Here is a 19,769-nt window from a genome sequence, read left to right on the forward strand (position 1 = left end):
CTTAAATGCATTTTTAATTTTTTTGCAAAAATTGCATGGAAGATAGAAACTAAAGCACCATTCCAATATACTAAAGGTAATTGCTGCATCTACTGTTCATGTCATGTTGATGTATGACTATGTAGCAAAGGTCAACCTTCTGCACTCATACATTATCAAATTTGAAAGCACAATATTTGATTCTGACCAACCTTTAAACTGCCCACAATATGTGTGAAAAATAGGTGGAGTTTTACCGTGGTTAAAAAAAAAAATGAACCCATGTTTCGGAAGCAGAAAGGTCAAGAAGTCAGTGGTAGGGTTAGATGTCAGTACTATGAATCTCACAGTGTCTTAGCTTATCAGCAAGGTCTAGTACAATGATTACAAGCAAAAATTGCTATACTAATGAAGACGAAGACCTAAAAAATTAAATAGCACAGGCCCTCTGACAGAGGGCAATACTTGGTGGACAATAATGCAAAAATAAGGACATAAATCACTCTCTGGAGATAATAAAAACCCACAGTACACCTATCAGTTGCGCGCCTGTGGAAGGCACTGTTGAGAACACAAGTCTCAGCTGCCATATCCCTCACTACTCATCCAGAGTGCAGCAGCCTAAAACTCAGCTCCTGATCAGAAGACATGCCAGCATTCCTCACACTCTTCTCCCTACTCCACACACACACACAACCCTGCTAACATACAACTCAGTAGTCATGTGGCATCCTGGATTCAAAACTAGTGCTTGCTGGGTAGAAAAATTGGCCTTCAGAATCTACTGAAACCTGAACAGCTGCTAGTCTCTCCATCAGGACTAGGAGACAGTAGGAGCAGAGAATGGAGAATAGCAGAATGAAAATATTTGCTTTCAGTACACTATGACTAATGTAGTATTTACTCTGGTGGGAGCACTGGTTCATGGCCCTTGTATGTGGATGTGAGGACAACTTTCCAAATCAGCTCTTTCCTTCCACCATGCATGTCCTAGGGATTGAACTCAAGTAGTCAGGCTTGGTAGCAAGTGACTTTACCAACTGAGAAATTTTTGCCTGGCTATGGTTACTTTGCAATAAATTGGACTATAAGAGGTTGCTGTATTTTAGAGAAGAAAGGTCTTACAATTGGAAAAAAAATCAAAAAAGGTCCTTGAAACCCAAAAGAAAAATGTGCTCAAAGGGAACAGCAAGAATCCATCACAACATTCAAGCAAAATAGGTCTCAAGAATATCAATTTTATTTCGATCTATATTCAGTTTCAATTACAAGACCCAAAGCATTCTTATCTAAAAATCCATACACTGTAGCTATGTGAACACATAGGTGAGAATAAAAGTTTATTCCAAATTTATTTTTTGAAAGACTGTATAAAGCAAACCACTATTAACTTATAAAATGTATCAACTCCTAGAAAGTAAGAAAAGCTTTGGAATTCTTGCTATACACAATAAGACATGAGTAGCCAGATTCATTTTTAGCAAACAGCTTATAGTTCATAAAACACACAATGGAATGTCTTAATTATACTTGTACAAGTACAGGATTCATTTCCTCTTGCTCTGTTTTTCTTTGAGGCAAGTACCCAACTTTAAAATCTATATACTGGCCTATATACTGAAAAAGGAAATATTCTTAAATTATACTGCATACAAGGAGGCATGTGAATCTAGGCCCCACTAGATTCAGATATCAAAAAACAGCAACTTATGAAAAGCCCTAAGATAACATTAGTCATAGCATCAAACGGGTTAGAAATGGGTAAGTAAAAATCAATACAGAGCCTGGTATGGTGGTGCACAGGTTTAATCACAGCACTGTAGAGGCAGAGACAGGTGGACCTCTGAGTTTAAGGCCAGTATGGTCTACACAGCAAATTCAAGACCAGAGAGAGATTTTGTGTGTGTGTGTGTGTGTGTGTGTGTGTGTGTGTGTGTGTTCTTTAAGTAACTTAAGGAGCAGTGAAAGGGTTGTTGAACCCAAATTAATGTTCAGCAATGTATAAACCCCAGTAGCAGGCTCTTTTGAACCAGGGCCATGCTTTCTCACTTTCCCAGCACAGCACATGTGCTTAGGTCATCACCAGCTTAGCTCATGTGATTGCAGCTCTCCTGTGCCAGGCACCAGAACAAAAGATGCATCCCAGCCTCCAATTAGTGCTTCGGGCAAGCACTCACTTTCTTCTCTTAACTCCATTATTCATAGGAATTTCAGGCAGAAAGCACATCAACCTCTTGTGTTAGCAAAAGCAAGTTCAGTACTTAATAACAGGAATCTACTTTCTGATTTATGTGTAGAACATCTTTGTGCCAAGTTCTGGTTTACTTTGGTTTGAGATCAAGACACGGCAATAACTATGAAACATGGTCTATCTCCAGTATTCAATGAGAACTGAGAAGGAAAAATAACAAGCAACCAGGTGCTTCCTGCACAAATGGCACATGAGATACTACACAGCATGAAAACCTGAAGAGCCTTAGCCTAATTCTTTCATCTGCCAAAGGACTGCTCACAGGTGATGAAAAAAGCAGTTCCAGTCACCATGTTTAAACCCTATTTTCAGCCCCATAAACCAGATAGTTTTAGGAAATGAGTTTAATCTCCATGTGACACTCTTCTCTCCTTGAAGTCATTGAGAGAACCCTAAGAGAATGCATGGGATAGTACCTAGAACATAAGCCTGGCCAACAGGAGGCATTGCAACTATGTACACCAATTGCCCTGCCTGAAACACTCTTCAAAGCAGACTAAGAAATATTTATTTCCATGAAAATACATTTTTCACAATTTTCCTAAATCAAATGCCAGAGATCTGGTAAAACGTCTTGAGTAGCTAAAAATTTGGCCTCTTTCACAGATTCTGGACTGAGGGAGGCTTTAAGAAAACTTTTTAATCTTCTCAAGGTACCTGCAACATATATGAGTTTTGATGCCAAAGGAAAATGGGGGGAGATGGCCAGTGTGATCCTGAATCCACCTGTCACCACCTGTCAGTGATGGGATGACAGTCACAGGCCACCATGCCCAGCTCTTTTACACAGGAGCTACAGACCCACACTCAGGCCCTCATGCTTACAAAAACCGCTCTCTCGGCTCCGACTTCAGCAATTCTTTTGAAGTCTTTTATTTTTACAATGATTTCATTTGTGTCTCTGTGGGCATGCCACAGCAGGCATGCAGAGGTCAGAGGACAACCTGAGAAGTGGGTTCTATCCTTCCACCATGTGGGTACTGGAAATCAAGCAGGCTTGGCAGCAGGTGCCTATCTTTACCTGCTGAGCCATCCCCCAGCCCTAAAAAGGTTAAAAGTAACATCAGTAAAAAGTAAATAAATAAAGTAGAAAATGTCAACTAGTTAAAAGAAAGCTGAGACAAATTGCACACAGGTTGATGCAATTGAATAAAGTTTTAATTCTTCACTCAGTTTTTGTTTCCAAAGACATAAATTTTCCATATTTATATTATTGTCTATATTCAAAATATATTTATCTACTAACCAGCAGTATTAATACACTTAGAAATTTAATAAACTTGAAATATTTCAAATTATAATATTATTATGATCTAACAGGTCTCAATACACAACCATTTCTACCCTGATTTATTATGACCTGGTACTTGAATTATTTTTTGATGGTTCTTTAGTTTGTGAACTATATCTAGTGTGTTCTACATTTTTTATGCTATTGTCCAGAGCAGAAAACAGCTATCCTCCTCAGTCTACCCTTCAACTGATACATACAAAACTCTTAACAGGTTGTATGGTAATTAAGGTAAGTACTGTCAGGTGGAAACAAAAGTTAAGTTGCTAAAGAAATTCTAAACTTACCAAGATTGAAACATTGAAAAATCAATGGTTCAGTAGAAATTGTCCTGCATTAAGTTAGATCTGACTGGGCTCAGATGCCCTCTGTCCCTGACCTAAAACTGACAATCATTCTGTATTGTAGAACTCAGTGTATAGTATTTAATGGCAATCATTACATAATTAAAATCACTCCCCCCCCCCCCACACACACATGAAGCTACAGCAGCTACAGACTTGATTCTGCTGTAAAGATGAGTATGCACAATGAGTTCACGATGAAAAATGCAATAATAAAATGTCCAAACTTGGGTTTCAAGTGGAGTTACTCCAATTCAGTAATTATATATTGAATTCCTTGAGTATCTACATAAATAGGAGGTATTTCAGGAACAAGAGCTTGAGAAACCCAGGAGGCTAAGAGAACTCTGTATATATTCAACACTAAAAAATAATGATGTGTGTATACTGAAAGTATGTAAGTGGGGGAAGGCAGGTAGTAGTAGCAGCAGTTGTAATGCAAAAAAAAAGAGAAAACTGCCCTGGGCTTTGTGGGTCAGTACCATAAATTCAGACTGCCTCCCTCAAACACAGAAATCCTGGAAGACGGAAGCAAAGGTCTGCACTGTGCAGAATGGGTAAGAAAGCAGTCAGACAAAGACAGATGAACCAATTTAAAAGGTATACACCTAGGTGATGCAGGCATGCATTAAAAGGCAATTCCATGGTGATGAAATGTAAGGCTTTTAGGAGCTGGAGTACTTCAGGAGCAGAACTGTGCTTAACATGTATGAGGCCATGGGTTCAATTCCACAGACAGAAAGAAAAAGTCACCATTACTCATTTGTTTACATTCAGCTCTCCGTTTTTCCACACACCGATGTAGAACTCAGAGAAAGCTGCTTATTCTCTCTACATCTTATTTCTTTCCCATAACTCAAGATACAAAAACCTTCACAGAACTGTCTTTCCCCCCTACAAAAATTTTTAAAAAATCCCAAAATTGTATGTAAACACACTTATATACAGCAGGCAGCATGTTGTTTGATGGAACAATGCAAATTTATTATTAATATATCTCAAGTGAGCTAGGCATTGGTGGCATATGCCTTTAATCCCAGCACTTGGGAGGCAAAAGCAAGTGGATCTCTCTGAGTTCAAGGCCAGTCTGATCTACAAAGCGAGTGCCAGGACAGGTTCCAAAGCTACACAGAGAAATCCTGTTCTGAAAAACCAAATTTTATATATATATAGTGTTTAGAGGAGAGCAAGTAATGGTGGCTCACAAAATGATCCCATCACCCAGTAATCTGAGGCCACAAGCCACAAATCCCAGACCAAGCTGGGCTACATTGAAATATTCTGGGGGAAGGGAGGTGTTAACAAGTTGGGATGGACAGCTTGACTACAGAGGGAAAGGAAAAGGGAATACACTCTAAATTCTGGCTTGAATACTGATGCTACTTGGTGAAATGAGAAACACGTGTGAACACGGGTTCTTTTTAAAATAGAATGATTTCACAATAAAATGGCAGTAGATGGTTAAATACGTAGCTATGAAGAACGAGAAACAGAGCAAGCTAGAGATCTGATGTTCATAGACAGACGGTAATTATTAAATTCCTGGGCATTGATGAGTGCTCCTAGTGAATGAATGTGCAGAGTGAAGAACTGACAATAGGTAAAAGCCAGGGAATATCAACATTCAAAGGCCACCGAAAACAAGGAATCAAAGAAGATAATGGTAGTGTATGTCTAGAACCAAAAGGAAAAAATGTGTCTCAAAGGAAAAAGAACACTCAGCCAAATCAAAATGCCAAACAGGAGAACAAGTTAAGAACTGAGAGTACTCACTGAATTTGGCAAGCTGGTTGTGTGATAAATGAGGGGAGCACTGCTAGACCCTCAACACACAGACTGAAGACAAGCAAATGGTGAAGACAGCTGACGGGAAGACAAAACCCCTGCAGGAAGGACTCTGAGCAAGGACAAAGAGACACGGTACAGGAAGAACTACAAGGCAGAGGGTCAAGTTCAGACAAGGAGACGAGGGGGAGTCTCTGTCAGAAAAAACAAAGGAAGCTGACATGTAATGCAGAAAGGACAAAGCATAGCCACAAAACTGAGGGGAGACTCGTGCGGCTACAAGGACTGTGTAGGAAGGATAGAGAGAGAAGCTAAAGACTGTCTGTAGGTCACACTGGACACCACCTGTTGACCGTTTATGGATAGGGGCCAGCACTCTGGCTAACAGCTTTCCCTCTTTCACACTACTCTTAATAATCAGAGACAGGGAGTCTGAGTCTCTTCAGCTGTTATCTTAACATCAGATAAGATTTTCTGTTTTAAAATACACAAATTACTTCTCTGTTGTGTTAGTTTTACAAATCTCATTTTAAGATTTGGATTTTTATTTTTTATTTTATTTTTTTATTTTTTTTGGTTTTACGAGACAGGGTTTCTCTGTTTGGGAGGCTGTCGGTCCAGCCTGGCCACGAACTCACAGAGATCCGCCTGCCTCTGCCTCCCGAGTGCTGGGATTAAAGGCGTGCGCCACCAACGCCCGGCTTGGATTTTTATTTTTAATTATGTGTACCTCTAGGGAAGAGAATGCACATGAGTCTAGTGTCCTAGGAGGCCAGATAGAGGGCATCAAATTCACTAGACCTGGAGCTACAGGTGGAAGCGAGGTACCCAAGGTGGCAGCTGAGAAGCAAGCCCCTGCACTCTGTAAGAACACACTCACTCACCACTGAGTCTCTCTACTATTTCTTTTTGGAGATGTGTCTTATAATACCTGTTACAATACCTGCTTCCTTATTAAATTCCTTTTCTCTGAGGTACTTATTTGTGAGTACTGTACACCAGATGGTAAGAAGATGCAACAAGGTGCCATTAACATATACATAGCTAGTGAAATTTAAAGAAAAAAAAATGTTAAATGAAGCTGCAGAAACAGCTTTAGTGGTTAAGGGCACTTCCTGCTTTTCCAGCCAAGTTTGATCCCTAGCACCCACGTGAACACTCACAACCATCTGTAACTATCATTTCAAGGGATCCAGTACCCTCTTCTGACCTCTGCAGGCACCTGGCACACGTGAGATGCACATACATATATGCAAGTGAAAAATTCACACTCATAAAAATGAACTCATCTTTTATAAAAGCATTATATTCCATAGTTTCAGATCTCCATTGCTTTAATCTATCACTTAGACACGTGTATATGACATTAATGCAGAAAACTTTCTGTCCAGAACAACTGAACTGAATGTTCATGTTTTTCAAATTTCACTATCTGCCATAAAAGAATCTATGGACCTTCCATATTTCACAAGGGTTTCAATAATAATTAATATAATAATAAATTCTACCAAGTAAACTAGTATCTATTAATTATCCAGCAAGAAAGCTAGGCACATCATATAAATTATTTCTATCATTCCAGTACCTATGGAAAACAGATATTATTCTCCCTATTTTATAGGTATGCAGAGAGGTTAGGTAAAATGCCCAAGATTACAAAGCTGACATTCAAGTCTAGTTCCACATGCTTGAATTTATGGGCATGAATAATGCTTTAGACTATTAACAAACTGGGTTCTTCAATATATGTCACATGAGATATTAAATCATAAAAATAAGCTTTCAAATGATAAAAAGAATAGTTTAAATGAACATTTATAACCAAAATATTAGCCAGATACATTATGCTAACATGTCTCCCCTATAGTTGTTTCAATATTGGAAAAGACACATAAAAGGAAGCTAGACCAAATTATGATATTGTATTTAAGAATAACTAGTCTATAGCAAAAATCTTCCCACCTGATCCTTGAAATACACACTCAATCCAGTGAGTTTTATTAGCAATTAACTGCCTACTCCAAAAACACATTTGTCTCTCAGTTAAAAACTACAAGTGGCATGTGTTTCAAAATCAGAAAATGCTAACTTTTGATTAAAAACACTAACTTTCTTATTTCTCTGAATTTGAAAGTTTAAATGAAAAAAAAAAACATCATAATTTACTATGTATTTATCATAGCACATACATACAGTGAACTCTCCTACCAAATTTTTTTTTTTCAGATAGCAAGTCATCCATCAGAACACTATGTGAAGAAGTCTAGATATTTAACAAAGAAAAACCATTGCCAGGTCATCTTTATTTTAACAAAGCACACACACACCAAAAAAAAAAAAAGCATTCATTTATATATCATTATTTTACAAATATAAATAATACCAAGAATTCAAGTACAGTCAAGTGCAGATGCAGTTCCTATTTGTTAATATGTAAACATAAACTAACTATATACATCACATGCCTTTGGCCCAGCTGCAAAACAAAAGACATCAAAAGAAACACTGCACTTGACTGTTCAGTTGCATTCTTATTGAGAATTCGTACCAATACCTATGTAAATAAGGTTACAGCTTTCAGTATCACTTAATGTAAACACCTAAGTAGATATTTCCTTCCCACTGGCAAATATCGCAGGAGTTAAAATTTAGTGATTAAGTACTCAAAATCTTAATTATGTCTCAATCCTTAAACACTATTAAAGAAATTATTTCTAGCCAAAATTGTCCTATGTCAAAATGGGTATTATTTACAAATTATAGATGTAGAAAACAAAAATGCTTCTTCTTTTTTTAAACTTTAGAATGCACAAAGTTTCTAACAGTTATGTGGGTCTCTGCACATTCACTGACACCACGTGCTTTCACTTTCAATGCCTAGGAGACAGGACTTGAATACACTGAAGATGCTAGGCAATCTGAATTTGAATAGCATTAAGTATATATCTAAAAGGCATTTTTTTTGAGTACCACAAAAAAAAGCAATGACTGACATCAACAAGACTACAAATATCCAGTTGAAGGCACATGGGATTATTTACTATTGCGTCACCAAAGATTCTCCACTTGGTTCAAGATTAGAAACAGAATCAGCTCTTAGAACCATTGACTTGGCTTCATTTGTTGACGTTTCCTCTTTCCCAGTCTCTTCTTGTTTCTCTTCTAGTTCCTCTGAACCAGATGGTTTTTCAATCACTTGGCTTGTCTGCTCTGTCACTGGTATTTTGTCATCTCTCTGCTCTGTACTATTATCAAGAACATCTTGTTCTTCTAAAGATTCTGTAAAGAGAAAGACATCAGACTTCAGGAATAGCCAAATGTCAAAACCGCTAAATAAGGCAAAATCAAAGATAAGCATACACACGTACTAAGAAAAAGCACAATGGTCTATTTACCTTTTAAATCTTCTACAATAAATTCTTAACTCTATATCACTTAGGTATGAGTATAACTGACAAATTGGAGGAAATAAACCCATACTTTTATAATTTCATATACATTAAGCTTCTAAAGATACATCTGCAATCTCAAGGCTCCAAGCCGGGTGTTGGTGGCGCACACCTTTAATCCCAGCACTCGGGAGGCAGAGGCAGGCGGATCTCTGTGAGTTCGAGACCAGCCTGGTCTACCGAGCGAGTTCCAGGACATGGTCCAAAAAACAATACAGAGAAACCCTGTCTCGAAAAAAACCAAAAAAAAAAAAAAAACCTCAGGGCTCCAACAGGATGAGAATCTATAGTACATTGATTTTTTTCTTTTTCTTTTGATGACTTGATCCAAACTTGGAAGAACTAGCTCCATCAGATTGGTCTGTGGGCTTGGGCATTTCTTGATTAATGATTGATATGGGAGGGACCCAGCCAACTCTGGACAGTACCACCCTTAGGCAGGTGACCTTGAGTTGAATTTTAAAAAAGCAAGTTGAGCAAGTCATGGGGAGCAAGTCAGTAAGTAACACCCCTCTGCAGTCCACACTTCAGTTCCTGCCTGGAGGCTCTTGGCTTGAGTTCCTGACCCAAATACCTTAGTGATGAACTGTGACCAGGGAGTTGGGAGTTATAAGGTGAAATAAACCATTTCTTTCATGAAATTGGTTTTTTAAGTGTTTTATCACAACAATAGAGGACAATAAGAGTCGAGAAAACAAACCAAAAAAATGTACGCTCTCCTCTGTTATTGAACAGAAAAGTGTTTCCTTACACCTAAGCAAAACTGGAAGCAATGTATAAATGTATGCTTTTGTGTATATACATGTATGTATATGGAGACAGTATTCTCCAGACCTTATATACATCTCTATTATTCAAGGATGAGAGAAGTCAAGATCCACCTTTCCAACTGTCTGTCTTGTCTCTTTATTCCTATCCAAGCCCTCACTATTTAAACTTAGGAAATAGAATATGCTACATACTTTATTGTGCTGGGACAAAGAAGGGGTCTTTTGCCTTCTGTCTATACACAGAAAGTTTGTCCCTACATGAAAAGTTACTCCCTTTAAATTCTAATTATTAATTTAGTTTTAATTTAAATCTTAGTAATAATAAAAAGTTTATTAACTTTCTGAAATTCTTTAAATATTAAAGAATGAGGTGGGGAAAGGAGTGATAGAAGCAGCGAAAGTTTTGAGTCACCAAATCTTCAAGTCAAAGATGAACATCTAGCTTTAAGGCATTTCTCATTTTTTTATAATAAACCTAATATTCTTGCTAGCAGAAAAGTAGTTAAACCACATGAGCTAAGCAAAAGACAAAATTTCCTATACTCATAAATGTTATTTAGGACAAACTACAAGTGTTATTGAAAAAAAAATCTGGGGGAAGGTCAGTCTGCTTATGGAAAGGTTCTACTTAAATTCCTTGTAGCATATAGTCAAAATTTCACAAATTAAATAGTTTTGCAAGAAAAGTATATGTATTATGTACACACAACTGTAGAAGTACTAGAAATCCATGGTTTTAGCATATTAGTTTCAATAAACACAAACAAACCTTTTGTCAGAACTTGGAAAATATTTTTAAAGTATTGCCTCCTAAAACAGATATTCTGGACTCCCATCTACGGGATTAGTTTTACAACTACTTTCTCCTTTTATAGAATAAAAGGTCCAGATTCCATGGTTGGGGGCATCCACATAATGATGTATGACAATCCAAATAGTAGTGATCACAAAAGTAGCGAGGAATGGTCATAAATCATACATGTGACACATGATTATAGAAATCCTGGCTTACTATAATCCAGAACTTAAATGGCATTGCCATACCACTTGAAATCTTAACAGAAACCCAGGGAAGAAAAACACCACTCATTTGTTAACCAAGCAGGGCAAAAAGGAAAAGTGACACTCTTATGTATATATACAAATCATTTCTGGTACAAAAGCAACCAAGGTCTTCTGCAGAACACTTACGGGTTACCAACCATTTGTAATTTAACCCTCACAGAATTTATTCACAGTAGAATTTTAAGAATCACAGTTTTCCACAACTCTCTGGCCATAAACCAATATTTATTCAGCAATAACTTTGTCATTTGTTTAGTAAGCATTCTGCAACCAACCCATCAAGCCATATAAAATGAAAAACAAAAAGCTAATAACATAGAACACAATCCACAAACACCATGTTTAAGTGAACATAGGCACATACAATTGGCTAAATTCTAACACATTAACACAATAGTAGAGGGGTCAACGTTCAAAGTTTATTATATTAAACTTTCATAATATAACTTTTAAAACTTTACCAAGTTAAAGCCAATTTTAAAATTCTAGGTTTGTGCAAAAAGCTAAAACAGAGAATGGAACTGGAAATTTTAAAAATCTATAATACATGAATTCAAAGAAATACAATGTGTCTCAACACTTAGAAAATATGACGCAGTTTCCAGTCAAAATTATATTTCAGAAAATATATGAAAAACTAAAATCTTAATGAAATGAAGTAGGGGTTGAAAATAACTGAAGTGTCTATTTATAAGTATTTTTCTTGGGTTGATCTGTAGAAAAACAATCTTGATGGGAACAACACTATAAAAGAAACTGGCATGTTACACACAATGATGCAAATTAGTTAGCATTTGATGTTGAGAAGCCAATTCCACCTTACAGGAAACCATACAAGATCTAAAAGACCAGGTGCACAGTATTAACAGACATGTAATAACAATTTTACATTTAAACACTAGAGCATTATAATAAGACCATGCACTATCTCCAAAGTACACATTTCTATGGGAGCATCATTTGCCTATTCTAACAAAAACAAAAATTGACTTTTTTCTGCTTTGTTTAATGAAGCTTCAGTTTAAACTAGTTTGGTAATATAAAATACAGTTTAAAAGATGTTAGTATTTGACCATAAGATACCAAAAGAATAAGACTCAAAATAGTGACCTGAATGACCTAATTATATATGCAAGAAAAAAATCATTCAAAGCAATTTTGGCATCTATAATGCAAAACAAACAAAAAACAGTATATCACAATGTGATAAAACAAAAATGATATATCAATCTGTTTTGTTCCCTATTCCTATATACCACCTTTCATTCCAATATTACTAAGAAGGCAGTGTTTTCCTACCAAATAATAACTGACTGACTGTTTAGGCTAAGTCTCAGCTCAACTAGACGACTCAAACTAAAAACAACATAACTGTATAATAAAAATACTATTCCTTCACCTACAAACACACACATGCAAAAAGATATTAAGAGCCTACCTTAGCTTTAGATTCTTATCCTAGCTCTCAAGAAAGGAAACAAATAATGTAGCAAAACAATTTCATTTGTTTTTGCTTTGTAGAGAAAACTTGGTCACTATGTACACTATCCATATTCCTCCCCATCATTAAATTAAAATTGACAATCAGTCTTTAGGTCCATAGGTTATAAAACAGGCAATTTTGCCTTCCTTAGGGTCAGTATATTTAAGGAACAAAAGCATGAATTTCATCCCAACTCATAAGAAAGACTCAATAAATAATCCGATTAAATTATAACCAGTTTTTAAAAAAAATAGCCAAAATTCTAAACATAGAATATTATCTGGTTATTTATATTGGTGAACAATTCAATTAAATTAAGTGTTTCAAATGAAGCAATGACCTAAAACTAATCCATTAGGTGGAAGTGTTTGGAAAAAGTAAACAGAGGCCGGGTGTTGGTAGCACATGCCTTTAATCCCAGCACTCGGGAGGCAGAGGCAGGAGGATCTCTGTGAGTTCGAGACCAACCTGGTCTACCGAGCAAGTTCCAGGACAGTCTCCAAAACAATACAGAGAAACCCTGTCTCAAAAACACAAAAAAAAAAAAAAAAAAGAAAGAAAAGAAAAAGGAAAACAGAAGATCAAATTACATCTAAATTTAAAACAAAATATAGCAATATACTATTTAGAAAGCTCAACTTTGGTGAGGAGTCTGATAGATACGCAAGAGCCAACAAAATTTTCATTATCAAATGGTAAAATTTCCTAGAGCATCATAAGAAAAACAGAATTCGTTTTCATTCAGTGTAACCCAATAGTAACAATATTTTACATATAAGAAAAAAAAAGAACAGATGTCAGATTACCAGATTTTATATTATATAAAGTTTACTTAACTATCAGTATTGGACAGGAGCCATGAATTTTCATATTATCAAGTAAACACAAGGTAACTTTCAACTAAAGCAATTACCTGAGCTCAACACAAACATAACTGAGTAATGGAAACAATATTATTTCAAACACAGTAGCAAAAGAAGGAACCACTTAACTCACACAAGAATGTGGAGCCCTCATTGCTCTGATTAACTACGTCTATGACTAGAATACTAGGTATAAGGTATTTGGATTTTATTTATCATTATTTCACAGCACACATGTGAAAGCCAAAGGACAACACTGTCGAACAGGCTCTCTCTTTCCACCATTATGCAGACTCAAGGTCAAACTTGGCTCATCAAGCTTTCATGGCAAGTGCTTTTGCTCACTGAGTCATCTTACTGACCGAAGTTTTTGAGGGTAGGAAAAAAAACAATCAACCACTTTAATGTCAGTTGGCAGAGGTAATTTTTTATGTATTATGCATTGTGTATTTATACATTATCATTTACTCATAAAAGGAAATAAGGAATCTAAAAGCAAGTCCTTTTTCGGAATGCCACAACTAGTTCAGTTTTAGAAATATAACAATATCCCTAGTTTCTTGTGTTTTTGTTATTGTCTGTTGTCAAAATTTCTGGATGTACAATTCTTAAATGCAAAAATGTGCAGGGATTAGCAGGAATTTCTTCTAGGTCTCTTTGGTGAAAATCTGACAATATTTCAATGCTATTCTAAAAAGTGATACAGAATTTTTAAAAACCTCACCCTAAATGCAAATTCTTCTAATATCTAAAATTGAAAATTTGCAGATAAATCTTAACTGCAAAGACCTGTGGCATAAACTGGGAGGAAAAATTCTTGGTTCTAGATGATTTATATAAATGCTTACTGATATTTGTTGGAAGAAAACTTCAGAAGAAAATTATCTTTTGCAGTGTATTTGTAAATTCAACAACATACTCTGTACAGTTCCTGCTCTTAAGAAGCTATTTCAGTATGCTTTAAAAAAAAAAAAAACGAAAACAAAATTCCTGTCCAGTCCTCAATTTTCTATAACACCGATAAATTTAGAAATCAGAACTTTAGTCTCCCAGCTACATTGGCTGCTGGCATAGAGCAAGTGAAATCATACTGTCCAACATAATTGCTCAATTTAACCACCAGTGTTTAAAATAAATGCAGTTCTTTTTGTTTATCAGAAACACTTGGCATCATTTGCAATAGAATCCAGCTTTGGACTGATAATTTTATTATTATAGTCTTGGAGAAAAGTTTCTATCTCCTGAAGAAACAAAAAGAAAAAAGGTAGTTGGCCACTCTGATGAATTCAAAGAGAAAGGACAAAAAAGTTACTACTCCAAAAACGTCCTTAACAAAATGGAATTACTGCTTCAGCTTTTAGTACTAAGGACTAATCAGACCCTGCCTCAAGTGTAGTCTTCACCTATTAACATTACCTTACTGGGGTTCACTTTGAGCCAGTTAGACTTCATTCCGGAGATTTCAGATAGAAAATGAGACATCTGAGGTATTGTTCCTCCTAGATTAGATGAGAAGGAAAGGTATAGCTGTGTGTTGTTTACTAACTATCCATCTTGACCTTAGTAGAAGAAATAAAGAATAGGACCCATTATCAAGATTTATATTTTGTTGGACTTTTTTTCTTTTCCTCTTTAAAAAAAAAATCAAACAAAAAATACTATTGTCTTTCAAGCATTCACTTTAGCTTTCATAAGCAAGGTTACTCATGGAAGGGACTTCAGTTTTTCCTCAAGGCATCTTCAGTATAAAATCCTTTATTCTCAGTTCCAAGAGGCCGCAATGCCAAGGCAGATGGTTTGCATGTGTCAGCATGCAGCTCCGAGCATGACTTAAGCAAGAGAAAGAGGTTGACACTGTATGGAGTTGATGCTGCAGATTTGGTGATGAAGACGCATTCGTTCAGCGTTGGAAGGACACAGGCTCAGTCACAGCTGTCTGTATTCATGATCACTTTGATACTTGTTAGTAAGCCAAAAGCCAAGCCCAATTCCACATATATTTCTGATTCATTCCTCAAAGTTTTTTAAAAAAGAACCTTAAATCTCATACTAACCTTCTGATATATAAAGTATTCACTGCTTCATATAATCCAGCTAAAGCAATTTTAATACTTTTATGAAAACAAATCAAATGTATATAAATGATAATTGCTACAAAATTTATCAACTTCCATGATGTTTTCACACACTAGGCAATAGTACCAAAATATTATGGTCTGTTTCATAATTTTGGCCATCTTCATAATTTAGAATGAGTAAAAAAAAATGAGTGAATACTAGTAACACGAAATAGTTGGCAGTTTTCAACTGTACCTTTTCCATTTTTTCATGAAACTTCCTTAAGAATTCCTAAGATAGACTAACAAGAATAATTCTAAAACACAAGTTCTGCTAAATCTTACTTCTATACAACAAAGTGACTTTTTTTTAATCAGGCAATGTTAAGTTCGTGGACTTCTAATAAACCGTCCAAATGAAACACAGTGCTATTAATATTAACCAAGTTGTTCAAAACATGCAAAGATATCTTTCCAACTCCTAATTTCCTACTTTCTGGTCATTTCTACCAATCTGAGTGGTAGACACACACCTATTCTATCCACACATACTCTAATATTTTGTCCTGAGAAGAGTTGTTTCATAATTTCAGTGTTTCATTTAGACACATCAAAATGATTCCATGAGATCATCACTAGTCAAGTCTCTTGAACTTCCGATGAGTTCATTCCATAAACAAAGCTTAGTCAACTGGTGCTAAATGCTGTTGATCACAACATGATCTGCATTTAAGAACTGAAACACATCAATCACAGAAGAAGCCATCAGAGCAACAGCTGACATAAACATGCTGAAGAATTTGATAAATCCACTGTCATCATTATAAGTATTATACTCTTATTATTAGGCTACATACATTACCAAGACAAACACTTCAGTTAACGTACTCATACCTTCACTGAAATGGCTCTCTGGTGAGGGTATACTTTCTGATGACATGGGACCAGCTGAACTTGAGCCTTCCACTGCCTGCCTCTTTTCAAAACTAAATTCTGGAAGCCGAGGAGCTTGAGGCCTGGTTTTTCTTGCAGGATTCAAGAAAAAGCAGTAGGCACATCGAAAAGCTGCATAGATTTTTTTTAATAAAGAAAAGAAAAGTCAACCAAATTTCAAGAACTAATCAGATAACTCACAAGATTACTTTTATAAGTCAGACTTGTTATAAATGTATAACTTCTGAATGAGTTGTTATAATAGGTATTCTAATCAACATTAATTTTAAAGCATATTGCATGATTACTGACAATTCAACTATTAATTTTAAAGTAGTAATGCTGTAACAAGTTAAATAGTTTAATAGTAAAACTATGTAAATAATAATTATTTAAATACTTGACTGAACTTGCATTTCTAGTCAATAGAATAATTACATATCTTAAAACCCAGAATCTTGTCCAAGATGTAACATGTTGTATTTCTAAAGCATACTTTATCATTGAATATTTAATAATGGCTGCATGTGAAAATAATTGGTGATCTTAAAAGTAGATGCTAATGCTTAAATTCCCACCTGCAGTAATTAAAACAGACTCCCTGTAGGTGGGTGTGGGTAGCAGAACATCTGAGAACAGCTAACTTAGAAGATGTGCATTATAAAAAGGAATTGATTTAGCTTTTTTCCTTTGTTTTTAGTATTAAATAAGGAGACAATGTACCTGATCGATATGTACAGTCAATACCTAAAATGTTATTACATGGGAGTGGGTGAGAATGTTATATTTACGAGTAAAATATTCAGACCTAACTATCCAAAAATCCTTACCAATGTATTCAAATTCTTCCTTCAAAGCCATCCCATTGTGAGAAAAACACTGCTGGCATATGAGAGCGTACCTACACCACAAAGGAAAATAACACACTGGTTACAACTAAAGATAAAGTTCACCAGAGAGGCCACTTTTCCATTGTGACTTATATCAAACACAGATGACTATGCCATAATAAACAAATGTTAGCAAATCATTAGCAACACTCCTTAAGCAAAAGCTGAAGTTAAACAAACCTAAATTTCAATCAGTTTGAAATATAATTTAAGAGTTGGGAATGTAGCTCAGTGATAGGATGCTTACTTAGCATGTGCGAGATCCTGAGTTCTTTCCCCAGCATCAATAAACACTTTATAATAAACACGGGACATTTAAATAAATGTGTGTGTGTGTGTGTGTGTGTGTGTGTGTGTGTGTGTGTGTGTGTGTGTATGTAAGGGCATCTATACATAGTTTATACATAATATTAAAAATAAACTAGGGAACAGCTGAATATATCCTAAGTTAACAAAAGCAAGTTTAGCAATCAAGGGCTTGAGAAATGGTTCAGAGATTAAGAGCATAACATACACTACTGTTCAGAGTTTGATTCCCAGCCCCTACATTGGCAGCTCACAACCACCTGTAACTCCAGCTCCAGGGATTCATGCCTCTGGCTTCTGTGTGTACTTACGTTAATACATGTAGACACATATACATATATGCAACTTAAAAATAATAAAATATATTTTTTTAAAGTTTAGCAACAAAACACCTAAGTTTCTCAATAATTTATTCCTGGGGATGGTAGCTTCCAAATTTGTGATTTGGTTAAGACTGGAAATGATGGAACCTTCTTAGAGATACAGTATAAATATTATGAAAAATAAAATTAAAGGAAACTCTGAGAAATCTTGTAGAAAATAAATGTATTTAATTCTATATAACTTGGGCCAATAGGAAAAATGTATATGATGTTGTTCTAATACATTTCTCATAAACATCTCATTTTCTGTTCTCTAATCAGAACTCAACATATTCTTGGCTTAATCAAACCATTCTGTTTTGAATAATATACAACTTACATTAGCATTAAATCATGTTTCCTTTATGAAACTGATACCAACTAGTAAAACTGTCAAACATGTTCTCTATTATTCCATGAGGTTTTTGAAAGCCTACACAATAACAAATGCTTTGCACACTTATAACTACCTTCCTAGACATATGGTAAGGACCACGTAATATAATCAGAAAAACAGTAAGAGTTAAATAATGCAATTTTTTTTTCATTACTACTGGAAGTATTTCCATCGCCACCAACAACAGTGATACACATTTAAAAAATCCATTTCTCATTAACCTATCAGGTTTTTGCTATTCTTGCTCTCTTCAAATTTAGTAGTTTGAACAAAATAATTCAATTTCTCTAATATGATAGCAGAACTAAAAAGTACAAATACAATCCACAAAGCATCACAAATATATACTGGCCAATAATGTTTTTTTCATGTCCCTTTATCTACAAGCCTAGCAAACATTACCTGTTCTGTGGACCATCACCAACTAAATATTCAACAATTCTATCCAGAGCACCTCGTTCTCGGGGGAGAATGGGTCTTGCTAAGGGTGGACCTGGAGGATGAAGGCCTAGCAAACAAGTAAAAACACATGAAATTTGTATGTATAAGATACATACACAAGATTTAACTCAACTACCAAAGAGATTTAGGTGTGTTAGAACATTTAAAAGATTTTAACAAAATACTAACTCATAAATCTCTATACAGCATTAAATGTTTAATGAACCATATTATAAAAATCTACTACATATGTACATCAGAACCACCAGCATTATTTGTTAGGATATGAAACTATGTTGGGTTCTGTATGAACTGATTTTTAAAATACCCTACTCCTAAAAGCCTATGGTAATAATTTAGAGACTTCCACTTCGGGCTCAGAGTAACAGATCAGGGTTACCTTTCCCAAAGACTGTGAGAAATATATGAAGTGTATTAAGAATTAACAGCATATTTCTAAGCAATATAGATTCAATTTCCTTAGAAAACTAAAAACCAGGACAAATACTACAACTGCCCCAGCCTTTTGCTTCAAGTTTCTAAGCAGAGGTAGGAGGCTAAACCCAGAGGAAATACAGCTGTCTCCCAGAGTTGAGAAGATAGCACTGGAACTCTGGTGAAACCGAGGTAGCTCAAATTCAAATGACAGTGTCAAAGAAGAGAGATGACATGAAGAAAAAAAATCACGTAAGTGTTGTGGAATATTACTTTATGTAAAGGTGCATTACATTTGTTTATGTTGTGGAATATTAATTTATGTAAAGGTGTGTTGCATTTGTTAATGTTGCATTTGTTTAACTAGGCAAAGATATGTTACATTTGTTTATGCTGTATTTGTTTAATTATCTAAAGATGTGTTGTTGTTTTACCTTGCCTGCCTAAAGCATCTGATTGGTCTAATAAAAAGGTGAATGGCCAATAGATAGGCAGCAGAGGGATAGGAGGGCTAGTGGGCAGAGGCAATATGTAGGAGGAGGAAGCTAGCCTCGGAGGCCGGGAGAGGGAATGAAGGAAATGACCAGGGCCAGCCAGGCAAGCAGTTACCAGACAGACAGACACAGAAGCAGGAAAAGTAAGACATACAGAATGAAAAAAGGTAAAAA

At 35.6% G+C, this 19,769-nt stretch overlaps 1 protein-coding gene across 3 annotated transcripts in view; it reads right to left on the reverse strand.

Annotated features, from left to right (window-relative positions):
* Positions 1-1,197: 1,197 nt before the first annotated feature.
* Lnpk (lunapark, ER junction formation factor) overlaps positions 1,198-19,769 on the reverse strand; it is a 65,525-nt gene continuing 46,953 nt past the window's right edge. For 2 of the 3 annotated variants that reach the window (XM_040745610.1, XM_005065144.4), the window contains exons 10-13: positions 18,628-18,733; positions 17,101-17,171; positions 16,232-16,402; positions 1,198-8,929 (exon numbers count right to left, since the gene is read on the reverse strand). In XM_040745610.1, coding sequence (XP_040601544.1) covers positions 8,691-8,929; positions 16,232-16,402; positions 17,101-17,171; positions 18,628-18,733 — 587 coding nt within the window. In that variant the 3' untranslated portion in view covers positions 1,198-8,690. Of the gene's footprint in view, positions 8,930-14,696; positions 14,780-16,231; positions 16,403-17,100; positions 17,172-18,627; positions 18,734-19,769 lie in introns of all 3 variants that reach the window. The other variant, XM_040745611.1, reaches the window with a different exon arrangement.

Source organism: Mesocricetus auratus, unplaced genomic scaffold, assembly GCF_017639785.1.
Source record: "Mesocricetus auratus isolate SY011 unplaced genomic scaffold, BCM_Maur_2.0 Super-Scaffold_100004, whole genome shotgun sequence".
NCBI lineage: Eukaryota > Metazoa > Chordata > Mammalia > Rodentia > Cricetidae > Mesocricetus > Mesocricetus auratus.